This window comes from Aplosporella prunicola (genome assembly GCF_010093885.1).
Source record: "Aplosporella prunicola CBS 121167 unplaced genomic scaffold K452scaffold_20, whole genome shotgun sequence".
NCBI lineage: Eukaryota > Fungi > Ascomycota > Dothideomycetes > Botryosphaeriales > Aplosporellaceae > Aplosporella > Aplosporella prunicola.
This window is the reverse complement of record NW_022983548.1, coordinates 418,886-431,126: the sequence shown is the minus strand read 5'-3', so window position 1 is coordinate 431,126 and position 12,241 is coordinate 418,886. Positions and strand designations below refer to the sequence as shown.

At 49.2% G+C, this 12,241-nt stretch overlaps 5 protein-coding genes across 5 annotated transcripts; 3 read left to right on the top strand and 2 right to left on the bottom strand.

Moving 5' to 3' along the window:
* Positions 1–70: 70 nt before the first annotated feature.
* K452DRAFT_254698 (uncharacterized protein) lies at positions 71–3,123 on the bottom strand. The gene is made up of 5 exons (XM_033538332.1): positions 2,804–3,123; positions 2,518–2,754; positions 1,857–2,395; positions 1,045–1,804; positions 71–964 (listed from the first exon to the last, which is right to left on the bottom strand). The coding sequence occupies exons 1-5, from the start codon at positions 3,092–3,094 to the stop codon at positions 461–463; spliced, it is 2,331 nt and encodes a 776-aa protein (XP_033395081.1). The 5' UTR covers positions 3,095–3,123; the 3' UTR covers positions 71–460.
* Positions 3,124–3,462: 339 nt separating this feature from the next.
* K452DRAFT_352615 (uncharacterized protein) lies at positions 3,463–5,310 on the top strand. The gene is made up of 7 exons (XM_033545784.1): positions 3,463–3,506; positions 3,565–3,644; positions 3,706–3,786; positions 3,844–3,903; positions 3,969–4,207; positions 4,262–4,792; positions 4,852–5,310. The coding sequence occupies exons 1-7, from the start codon at positions 3,478–3,480 to the stop codon at positions 5,122–5,124; spliced, it is 1,293 nt and encodes a 430-aa protein (XP_033395080.1). The 5' UTR covers positions 3,463–3,477; the 3' UTR covers positions 5,125–5,310.
* Positions 5,311–6,415: 1,105 nt separating this feature from the next.
* On the bottom strand, positions 6,416–8,026 carry K452DRAFT_310794 (uncharacterized protein; the record flags this gene model as incomplete). The annotated part of the gene is made up of 1 exon (XM_033543364.1): positions 6,416–8,026. One exon carries the CDS (start codon positions 8,024–8,026, stop codon positions 6,416–6,418), a length of 1,611 nt encoding a protein of 536 aa, XP_033395079.1.
* Positions 8,027–8,616: 590 nt separating this feature from the next.
* Positions 8,617–10,047, top strand: K452DRAFT_360595 (uncharacterized protein; the record flags this gene model as incomplete). The annotated part of the gene is made up of 3 exons (XM_033546352.1): positions 8,617–8,707; positions 8,851–9,286; positions 9,349–10,047. 3 exons carry the CDS (start codon positions 8,617–8,619, stop codon positions 9,815–9,817), a joined length of 996 nt encoding a protein of 331 aa, XP_033395078.1. The 3' UTR covers positions 9,818–10,047.
* A 598-nt stretch (positions 10,048–10,645) lies between these two features.
* Positions 10,646–11,586, top strand: K452DRAFT_337527 (uncharacterized protein). Its single transcript, XM_033545267.1, has 4 exons — positions 10,646–10,993; positions 11,052–11,260; positions 11,312–11,393; positions 11,436–11,586. Exons 1-4 carry the CDS (start codon positions 10,761–10,763, stop codon positions 11,443–11,445), a joined length of 534 nt encoding a protein of 177 aa, XP_033395077.1. The 5' UTR covers positions 10,646–10,760; the 3' UTR covers positions 11,446–11,586.
* Positions 11,587–12,241: the final 655 nt, after the last annotated feature.

The window sequence follows — 12,241 nt, the reverse complement described above, 5'->3', positions numbered from 1 at the left end:
ACAGATAACGACCGACATCCACGGAAATGCCATGCTCGGGATCGAAACTCCGATGCTCCTCGGACCGAAACAACTGCAGACCATGTTCGGAATGGCGCAATTGAGCAACGAGCTGACTATGCTAGGCTAACCACAAGTAGAAAGCGCCAGGCTACATCAAGCAAGTGAGCTTTGCCTGCACGACAACATTAAATTTGAGTAACATCCGTCACTGCGAACCGAGATCCACCGTCTAGTGAGACAGTGGATGATACAAGCAGTCCCTACGGAGTACTCCATGCCCAGCTCACAGCCCGAGTCCTGGGTATGGGTGCAACGGTCTTAGAGCACACGCAGACTCTACGCATCATAGCCGGGTCTCTTCTTCTACTCCATACAAGTATCACCGTCTCGCTTCACGGTGAACCTCGTTTCATGGTGACGGACGTTACTGAACCAAAACTACCTCCGACCGTGCAAGCTACCATTTAGTCGGTCCAAACGTCCCATTTGCTGGAGCCTGTTTCCACGGCGTCCCTTTCCCATCCACCGTCGTCGATGAAACAGTGTTTCCCCACCAGTCCAAGCTCGCACCCGGGAAGATGACAGTGAAAAATATGATGACGGCGCTGACAGCGACACCCGAGTCCAGCGCTGCCGAGAGCACATAGTTGTATTTTGCCCACCAATATGGCCACCGGCCCTTGATCCACTTGTTAAAGATAAAAGACACCGCAAACGCTGTCGTATATTGGACACCGGTGGCGGGCGGTAGGTTTCCTGTTCCGGCGAAGAATAATGGCCAGTGTAGTGACTTGAGGAACCTGTTTGTAGGGAACTTCTTCTTGAGGATGTAGGTGAGGACGGGAAGAAGCGCGCCGATCCAGAAGAAATGGAGCAGACCAGAATACATCTTTCCGATACTGTAAAGGCGTGCAGGGCCGATGGCTCCCCAGATAATAGAAGAAGTGAAGTTCACGCGGCCCTTTGTGTTTGTTAGCATTATTCTTAGGTGGTTAGGGTGCTAGGGTGCTATGGGGTTAGGGGGTTAGCATGTCTACTTACCTGGGGGCAGGTATAGCCATTCGGCTGGTCCGCGTCGCAGATACCCTTGATGTGGCCAAGCATCCAGATAAGAACAGCGTTCTGGGTAATCGAACCCAAAATACAGGCTGTGAGCTGTGCCGTGAACAGTGTTCGTTTTGGAATTTTCATGTACAGTCCGAGCTTCATGTCGGCGCAGTAGTTCATGGCCTGCGAGAGAGCTGTGTAGGCGTAGAACTTGAAGATCAGCATGACAATTGGCTTGCCAGGGAGTAAGTAGCCAGCGATTATTTCGCCCAGGACCGTTAAAACGTTGGAGTTCAGGTTAGCAACGGCATAGACAACCCCAACTGGAATAACGTAAAGGGTTGCCATTCCGAACGCCAATATTACGCTCCAGACAGGCATTCCCAGATGCCAAACTTCCATGGTAATGATGGCGACAACGAGTACAACCACCGTCAAAATCATGAACCACCACCAAGGAACGTCCTTGTAGCGCATCATTAGTCTTGCGTGGATATCTTTTTTCTTTTCTCCAGTCATGGCATTCTTCATATCCCTACCGTGGTTGAGGAATATGTGTATGGGGAGACAGGTCATTGTAGCGAAGGCGATTCCGTAGCTGAGAGACATAGTTGCCGGCATGAAGACTGGAGAGTAGTCTTCATAGGCGGACTTGAGAAAGTTGCCCTTGCTGTCTACAATCTTCGATACATCGTAGATGGCACCTGTGTTGTCATAGGCATCCGATCCCGTCAGGGGCATGTAACTCGTCCACCTGGTAATATGGGTTAGTGCCTGTTTTGCACTTCAGAACTCTTTTTACTTGCCATGTGTTTGTATAATATAGTATTGGGGTTACTAAGGCAAAGTGGAATGCCCATCCCGCGAATACATTTGACTGTGCCCAAAAGGGAACCACCAGTGGCGATCCGTTGAAGGAAATCTGGCTCCAGTCAAAAGTTGTTGGTAAAAATCCAAGGCCTGTAGTCATTCCAAATAAATTGTTGACGACGACATTGTTCGGGGCCGCCCAGCAGATGAATGCAAAAGTGCTGAGTCCGGTAAATATAAAGCCAGGTACCCAGTACCAGCAAAATCCAATTATGAAGACATAAAGGAAAAAGCGGTATCTGCTAATATTCCAGCCATCTGCAATGGTGTTGGACCTGCTATGTAAAGTTTCAAAAAGAGCAGCGTTCGCGAGCGTCGAGGGCCATATCATGGTCGGCGGCTCCACGATAAAACGGTAGGATAGACCTGCAAGTCCGAGGCCAAACAATTGCATGGTCAGCCCTAAGAGGAATTGATACCCAACCGGTGCTTCGCTGTGATAGAACGCTTTCTGCGACTGAATTATGTCTGTCGCCTTGGTTATCGCCGTTAGTTCCTGTAGTTTTCAATATAATATAAGGGGGGAGGGGGTTTGGGGTCGGGAATGGAGATTTTCCCTATTAAAAAGTAAAAAAAAAAGGAAACCGGACTACATACCCAAGACGCGCCGAAACTCAGGTTTGACATGATGGTCACAACCGCATGTTCTTTTATGTTGAAGGAGTGGTCCGGGTTGATCGTAAGTGGAAATATGCCCAAAACACGAACTGTTTTCACCGGGAGCACATTGGCTAGAAAGTAGCCGCACGGGAAGCTGACCAACTGTGCAACAAGCGAAGTGATAGTAACGCTGGGGTAGCGCATCGAGAAGAACTGGTTCACACCAGCGCCGACCTGCACTCGTCAATATCCCTATCCGTCGCTTAACCATCGCATGACTTACCATTGTGAAAACGACGCCCAAGAACCACATCCGCAAAGTATTCACTGGCATGTGGGGATCATCGGTATTGGAGACATTGGCTCGAACCTCGGCGATGGGAGAGTTGCTAGAGTCGATGGTATACTCCTTCTCGATCGTCTCAATGGCGCCGGCCGTGGTGGCGTCGGCATCTGAGAGAACTTTGGTTTCTCCCACCTCAGGTTGCTTGTTCTCGTAGCTGTACTCCCCAGAAGACGGACCGCTGGCCTCAATGTCCTTAGGGACCGCAGTATCGGATTTGACGTCGTTCATGGCGGTCGGGATCAATCGTTGCCGAGAACTTGAGCGCTGGGGAAAGCCCCCATCGTAGTGGGATGATTACATCTTATATATATGTATGCTTTTAGTTGCGGGCTGCAGCCAAAACTCCTATCGGACAATCTTCCCGTATCTCAGCTGGATTATCTTTGTGGCTAAATGATTGCGGGGGAAGTGTTGTTGACGGCAAGCCAGACTAGAGGCCGGCGGAGTCAGTGCGCGCGCATCCTGGCATGCATGAAGGTCCACGCGGGTGCCACCTGAGAAGGTCCAAGCGAGCTAGCGTGCAGATGAGAGGCAACGCTCTTCCGCTCGCCACATAAGTAGTGCGGCGGCTCGGCAGTCTTTCAGCAAGCCAAGCATCCAAACCATCGGCAATGGATTCTTCCATTCTCATCATTGGCAGGTAAGCCTTACCAAGCAAGTCGGAATGTGGGGCTTAGCGTTGACGACGTGCCACGCAGCGGCACCTTCGGAGCCTCAACAGCCTGGCACTTGGCCAAAAGAGGCTACAAAAATATAACTTGCATCGACAAGAATCCTTGTATGCGATTCCGATAACTTTTTCTGCGTGATGTGAATCGCGCTGATTGGCCCCACTGTAGTCCCTTCCGTTGATAGCGCTGCGTATGACCTGAACAAAATCATTCGGACAGAGTACGATGAACCGCTTTACTCCGAATTGGGTGCGTCGCAGCGTGCTTGACCTTAGCGTTATGTTGCACAACTGACCCGGACTGTAGCTATTGAAGCCATCCAAGCATGGAGGCAACCGATGTTTGACGATATCTTCCATGAAACAGGTATTTCTTGTTGCAAAACGCAACTCACTTTTTTGCACCGTTTGCTAAGCTTTGTCTCGTCCCAGGCTGGCTTATTACCACTTCCGGCGATCCAGAGGCAACAAAGCGACTTCGCCAGGCCTACGAGAATCTCGTTAAGAAAGGTCAAGCCAAAGGAGTAGAATTCGTTGAAAATAAGGAAGACATTGTAAAGCATGTACCACTCCTTGCAGATGCAAAAGGGATTTCTGAATGGAAAGGCTTCTGGAATCCTCAAGCCGGATGGGCACACGCCAGGAAAGCCCTTGAGAAAGTCGGTACTGAGGTATGTCCTGAATACCATGCATCATATGGATTTCCATTTAACAAAACATAACAGGCGATGAAACTAGGTGTAAAATTCATCGGTGGCCCGGATGGACAGATGACCAAACTGGAAAGTAAAGACGGGAAAGTGGTAGGCATCAGGGTGGCTTCAGGCAAAGTCCACACTGCCTCGAGGTATATCCTTTGCACTGGTGCTGCTTCTCCGCAGGTACTCCCGGAATTGGCTCCTCATCTATGGTCCAAGTGCTGGACGCTTGGACACCTCGAGCTGAATGACGAAGAACTCGCTCTTTTCAAGGGATGCCCCGTGGTTGATAACCGGGAGCTGGGTTTCTTTTTTGAGCCTGATCCGGAGACCAGGTGGCTGAAAATATGCAATGAATTTCAAGGATATCAATGGCAAACCGGTGAGTACTTTGACGGAACGAAAACCATCAAGTACTCTATCCCTCGCTATGCGAGCGATCATCCTGGCGAGGGCATCCCGGACGAGGCAATGGCGGGAATTAATCGCTTGATCGATGCCGTTCTTCCGCGATTCTCAGGCCGCAAGATCCATGGAGCTAGTGTTTGCTGGTGCACGGTTTGTCATTCTATGATGTATCCTTGTCTTCGGACGTCCAGCTGACAAAGAGAACCAAGGATACCGCGGACCGTCATTGGCTCATCGATAAGCACCCTAGTTATCCTGGAGGAGAAATTCTACTTGCAACTGGCGACTCTGGGCATGCGTTTAAGATGCTACCGATCATTGGAGACTACATAGCCGATGCCTTCGAAGGAAAAGAGAGGGGCTTGAAGAAGGTTTGGCGGTGGCACAACAGGCCGTGGGGACATGACGATTCCCGCCCTGGCGATCGCGTCAAAGACTTGCGAGAGGTTGGCATGGGCAAGGCCGCCATGAGCAAGTTCTGAGCTGGGGGGAGGCCTGGATTGTGTGGTTTCGGGTAGTCCCCAGGTCCAATACTCCCCGATTGGGTTAGCGTGATCAACTGATCAGCTACCCTCAGCCATATGTAGGTTGTGTTGAAGATCGGGATAGCTAGTTAAAGTAGACTCGATCGAACTAATTGTAGCTGATTTGGGACTCCGCTAATGGCTTCAACTGAACCTAGAAACATTTGCTTTGTTTATTATCGTGGTGTTTTCGTCCTGATAACAACCCTGCTTTTATTTAGTTCCTGGGACGACTTCTCTATGGCTGAACCTTGCTTTTGACTGTAGGTATAGATATTTTGATCGCCACATGCGGAGAGCGGGCACGAATTGGTTGGCTAGTCCTTGGAGCTGGAAGAATATGAGAAAGGCTCTTAAGTCCAACGTCGTTACCGTCGGGTTAGTTTAAACACGGTTCATTCCGACAAACGTACATTTGGTTGCCTGTCTCATTTCCCTTTACATCCGTACATACTGTATCACGATAGAGTTCTGGGGTAGTATTCTGGCGAGGACCATATGACCATAACCCGTGCATTTGCATGGATCTGCAAAAGGTTTAGCCTAAGCGCTCATTGCATTCATTTGGAAGGTCCAATGGTAGACAACCTAAATTTGGAGATATTCACGACTTTGACACCACATTTCTGCAAACAAAATGCAAGACGCAGAAGTGCCGAAAGATGTTCAAGATTCTTGTCTTGGACCTTCCCCACTCCCCACGGATGTGGGGTTTTGCGGAGGCACGCGGATGACTGGTAGACTTACGTAAAAGGTACAGGGGGGACGACAATTCGATCTGCGAAGTGTTGCATCTTGAATGCCGAAAGCCTCGGCGAAAATTAGTCGAGCCGTCAAGCCTCCGGCAATGTTTTTGTACTTGAATAAGGGGCTGAAATTTTGTTTATTAAAGACCTGGAAGGTATACCGAGGGATGAAAATTACTCAAATCTTCTAATAGCCGTTGATGCAGCGCGCGAAGACGCCAGCTTGTAGTAAGAAGAATCTATTCGAGGCACCTACCACTATTTTCGTCAAGTTCATGAAGATTTCGAAACGAAGCTCAACTCGATAAGAGTAGTTAAACCTCGTTACGAAGCCGAGACTTGATAGGCTCTCGCTCGTTAGTCGTACTTTTGACAGTGTCTGGATATATCAGGTAGGAGGGGCTTGGTATCGATACATGGACCATCTTGATGCCCTTCTATTCACTGTATTTATTAACGTCTGGATGAGTTTGTAGCCATCTAGCACGTCTGATAACTTTTCGCTATCCATCTTCCTCGTCATCTTGTGTCCACCGCGGTGGTGGGGGAATAGATAGGTCCATCAAGCTATCAGGCAGAAGCTGGCTCGCTGTGACCACTCTATCTACACCTACACGATGATGCTTAGGCTGTCTGTATGACTGCTGTATCGTAACAGGGGATGACGTTGGGGGTGCCATTGGAAACGGCGACGATGACAATTGCAGCCTGGTCGGTGATCGAGCCGGCGAGCCGTCTTGCGTTGTCGATGCCGTTGTGGTTGCTTGAGAGGGTTGCGGAAAGTGCGACCAGCCATGAGCGTTTTTGCTACGAGACGCAGCTGTTTGCCCTTGAGTAGTGACTCCCGATTGGCGTGTGGGCGTCGAAACTTTTTGAAATCGCTGGTCACTTTGGTGCCCTTGGTTTCCGCCAATGGCTTTTGGAGTGCTCTCTCTTGTGAAGCTGTCTTGAATGCGCGCGTGGAGAGCTGGTGGCGAGCTTGAGACGCGCTCACGCGCTGAGGATGCCATAAACGGGGGGCTTGAGCGCAACTGCGACTCTTGTTGTATATCCAAATCCTGTCCGGGAAAACCATAAGGAGCAGCGTCGTCGGTACCTTCGTTGTCCGATTCAATGTCTGAAGATTGCGCCACTGAATGTTGTGCTCCACATGCCAGATCGATCTTATGAATGACAGCCTGAGTCTCTTGGCCGATATCGATACCGCCGTGGCCTGGAAAACTTGTATCCTCGTCCTCGGTTTCGCTGGGGTCATAGTCGCTGCCGTCCAGCGAGTCCTGAATGAATGATTTATTCCTCTGGATTTTTACGTTGGTCTTGGCTATCGAGCTTGATACTTCGAGCGCATCCCTGGCGTGGATATCATGACTCCAGTTATTTGAAGGATTGTTATGTAGGTTGTTACCTTTACGTGACCTTGACGGTGAGTCCGGCAATGAGGGACGGCGGGTCGAACGGTGTTGTGAGGGCGACCTCATATCGAAACTCCGCTGCGTGCGTATGGATGATAGAGGCGTAATTGCTGGTGACTGTGAAGAAGGGATTTCCAACTTCCGAATTTTTTGGGGTGTTTGGGGTATTTTGTTCATGGGCTCCTCAAAACTGTTTTCCGCTACTTCTTCCTGGATATCCTTGAGAGTAATCCTTCTTGTATACCTCTGCACTGTCGCCCGGCCTTGCTTATCGGAGGTATTGCTCCGAACGTCGGTAGCGTCTTCATCCAGCGACGCCTCAGACTCTGCGGTAGTAGACACATCTCCTTCATTCTCCTCATCTGAGGACCTCTCGGCCATATGTTCATCCATGCCTTCATCATCGGACGGTGGTATGGTCGAGACATACCCAATCTGGGTCAACGTCGGCTGTCGCTTTGCATTGGTCGCCTGAGTCCTCCTTCTTCGTTTTCTCGAACGGGATTCTGCCCATTCTGTGTCTTCTTCAGAGCCTGGCAGTTCGAGGAAGGAGACGCCACCGTCGAGTTGGGTGAGTGTTTGCTGACGCGTGAGCGTGGGCGGTGGCGATGTTCGACGAGTGGCTTTGCGTCGTCTTGGTGGGGACACCCTTTGCTGAGGAGGCGGAGGCGCTATGGTACGGTGAACGGAGTCTTTGGCCATTGTCGGGCTGCCCGGCGTCGTGTGCTAAGTCAAAAGCCAGCAGAGGGGCGCGTCGACTCCGGGGAAAACGCGTCGCGTGTTGGCCGCGGCCCGCGCGTCACTAAGTATGACGTAATCGGCACATCCCACTGGTGCCGCCATTAATTCCATCCATCTCGTCTTTCATTTTCCTTCGAACCGTCATCTACCTTGTTGCTGTCACTATTTAAAGAGCTAGAACTTTTCAAGTCGCTCAGGGTTTAACTATCTAACTGTACTTCAAGCAAGCTTACATACGACATCCATATGTCCCACAAACAGCTTCCTGTTTGCATGGAAGCTTGGGCTTTATTTGTGAGTATTTCATTCAATGACTGACACTTCATTGTATAGCTTACATGCCGCTTGATACAATCATTTCTTGTCGGCGTCTTAATGAACTTTGATCTGCAAGCGGATCCGGCCCTGGACATTCCCCCCACATCCCGAGCGGCAGTGTCACTGTTGGCACTTTCCGAATCCTAGTGCACCAGATGCGGCTACATACATAACATAAGAATGTTGAAATATGGCTTGCCCCTCTGGACCTCTGATAGCCAAAACCAACAATCATGCCGAGCCAAATCAAAGCTCTTCACACTGTTGACGGCACGTCGTTTCCCTACATTTTCGAGCAGAATGCTACTGTACAGTTGAATTCGAGTGAGGACCGTGTCCGCTGCAATGTGTACCGACCAAAAACTTTGCCGTAAGGGCCGTAGGTGACCAGAGCCGGGACCTTTTTCAAAGACATACACTATAAGGAGTGAGTTTTTATCTGTAATTTGAACTAGAGTCATTTCCAGTGACCGGGAAAAGTTTCCAGGACAAATCCTATTCCGAGGTCAACCCCGAGTATCATTCGGACCACTTATCCTGGGAGACACCGGACCCTGGTTACTGGACCAAAAATGGTTATGCCCTCGTCAGAGCGGATGAGCGTGGCCTTGGTCAGTCTCCTGGCAAATTAGACACCATGTCACGAGGAACTATTGAAGCATTCTTTGATGTTATCGAGTGGGCTGCAGCACAAAGTTGGTCCTCGGGCAAAGTCGGCCTGCTTGGGATTTCATACCATGCTTGGTCACAATGGAGAGTTGCTGCGAGGAAGCCCAAGGGCCTTGCTGCTATGATTCCTTGGGAAGGAGTGTCTGACTACTACCGTGGCCGCTGCCGCCATGGAGGCATTCTTTCGAATTCCTTCATCAAATTCTGGTGGGATCTACAAGTGGTCTCTAACCAGTATGGCAATACAGGGAAAGCTGCGTGTAGCTGGGGACCAATACTATTGAAGATGATCTCAGTGAGGAAGAATTGGTCAGGAACCGCCAGGACCAGACTATCTACAACGTGAACAATCGTTTTCGGGACGACGAATACTACGCTTCGAAAGAATACGACATGGAGGACATCGTAGTATCACTGCTCTCTGTCGCCAATTGGGGCGGTATCCTACTCCATCTCCGAGGCAACATTGAAGGGTTTTGTAATGCTGGCTCGGAACTTAAATACCATCGCACAATTACTGGACGCCACGATCTACCTTTCTGTTATGATGAAGAAGTCGATATCCAAAAAAGCTTTCTGGATGCTTTCTTGAAGGGACAGGACCGCGTTGGATGGCCTATCAAGGGAAAGATTCCGCCCGTTGACCTTGTTCTCCAGAAAGGCGATGTTGACTTCAATAATGCCGAGGCAGAAAAACAATATCAAAGACGAACGGAGAATGAGTGGCTTGTCGCCCGCACTCGCTACATAAAGTACTCACGGTAATAGAACCACTGCCGAGCCGTCACCGAAAGATCTCCTATAGGGCCCCTGGGAACCTGGAAACTCCGGAACTTGTTTAGTTTACGACGAGGGAATTTGAGAAAGAAACTGAGATTACTGGCAATGCGGTTGCCCATCTCAATGTTTCCATGAGCCCTGATCCCACAGGTCCTACCCCTCGAGATATTGTTTTTTTTTTTTTTTTTTTTTTTTTTTTTTTTTTTTTTCTTTTTGACTCTTCGGCACATCTCACCTGAGAGCAGAAGTCCATTATACCGGCACAGCCGGCGACCCGGTCCCACTCACAAAAGGATGGCTGCGTGTCAGCCTGCGCAAAGTGAACCCCGACCATCCTAAGCACCGTGAACACCTTCCATGGTGCGAGTATCTGAGCACAGTTGTCCTTCCCATCATTCATAACGAGGTCTACGGAGTTGATGTGGAGATTTGGCCAACCAACGTTGTAGTGGAAAAAGGCGGGAAGCTGGTGCTCGAAGTTGCTTCAGGGGATACTCAGGGGTCTGGTACATTTTCGACACAATCATCCAGACGGTAGATGAGATAATAACTACCGAATGTCTCAGCTTTCTGGTTTGCTAACGTGTTTTTAGGTCGGAAGCTAAGTTCAGAAGCTTGAAACATCTGTTTCGGGCTCAATTACCTGAACTATGTTACCCTGCCTGTCATCCCACCAAAATATATGTGAACTTCAACTTCCAAACTTGTAGATAGAGGATATCAGCAGGTTTTTTTGTATCATGACCATTATTTTTGTCAACCTTGCACCGAGTGAAATATGTTGTCCTGCGGTCTGTGAGGCTTTAAGGAATACTCGCTATACTGTAACTACACCCTGTTCGAAAACGCCGCGTCATAGCAGTGGTAGGCCGAACGGCGGATGTAGAAGAAGCGGCAAAGGCACTAACGACGGCGCGCTTTAGTTTCCATGGCCGCTCGCCCTACGCACCGTACCTGGTCCTTGTCAATTAATTTGTCAAGAAGCAGTTCCAAGAAGCAGTTCTTGAACACCGTGGCGCAGCAAACTATCCGCTCCATGACCAAACAGGACAGTTCTGTCAGCGAAGAGAGAAAAGGCATTTTTGACGAACTGAAAGGAAAAGAGGGCGTGTATATCGTTACTTCAGAATCGAATGGAAGCGTCGTCGATATTGCACGTAGGTAAGTACTGATGCAAACCCCTGAGCCTTAGTCCAACTAGAAAACTAATACAAATCAGAGATCAAAGCTTCCTGTTCCAGAAAGTTAGTGAAAAGTGTCTCTGCATCCATGCCATCAGCAGCTTAGACGACGGCATCGATCTTGCCAACCGTGCAGAACTCCTCCTCGCGTCCTATATCTTCGCAATGCCCACATCTGCGAAGTATCTGGGACAATTCATCGGATCACAAGCCACTTTCGTGAACCACATCCCCCTGGAACTTCTAGGTAAAGTCCCTTGTTTTCTTCTTGTCTTTTCCTCGCCTAATATTCTTTCAGTCGGTCCCGCCGCTCCAGCGGAACTTTGCCTGGACCTGTCAGATCGCTTCTTGGGGACGCTATTCATGGTCTCAAGACTGCAGTACGTTTGTACTACTAGGCTGTCCTTGCTGCGACTGGGCAGCATCTTCTAGACAGATTAGGACAAAGAATTTGGAGACTTTAGGGTCGAAAGTATGGCAGTGCTGCCTGCGGGTCGGCCTTATAGGAAGGGGATTGGCTCCTTCGAGCAGGGTTTTCTTACCAGGTTGTCGCTTTTCGCACTGCCAATACTGACAGGTGCTGGTGTCTTAACTTGTTATAGCTCGAAAGCTTTGAAAGCAAGATGGTGATGTTAATAAATCTTTGTTTTGTGTGCATGAACAGCTTTTTGGTAATGTTCGGTCGACATTCTTCCCAACTGAAGAAAATACTAGCCTAAAGCCACTGAGTAAGGTGAATGGAACAACTACAATTTAGCTTTGCGACATGTTTGCAATACATGCTGACATAGTTACTATAACCCGCTTAGAGGATGTATCAAGAGTGGAGACCCTGAAGTGATAGAAATCAATAAACAATCCCAAACAGACGACGCTTTGAATAAGGCTTGAATACGGAAAAAACATCCATGGTAGAGGTAATCATCCAAAACGAATAAACGGGCTGTAGCGCGACAGAACATAACAGAGCAAGGCTGACCCATGGTTTTGCCAAACAAGCCGCACAACCAAGAAACCTGAAGATACAAATATGAGTGAGGTGAGAAACGAAGACGAGAAGAATGGTGCGCGCAGGTACGTAGTTTCCAATAACAAAGTTCGCTCCTTCTCTTGACTACCGATAGGTAGAGACAGACAAAGGACAGATAGGTCAACTACTGGATCGTACAGAACCCACCTTCGCCAGTTACTAGCTAACTTGCCATCTCTCTCTCCTTCCTTGCTCTAC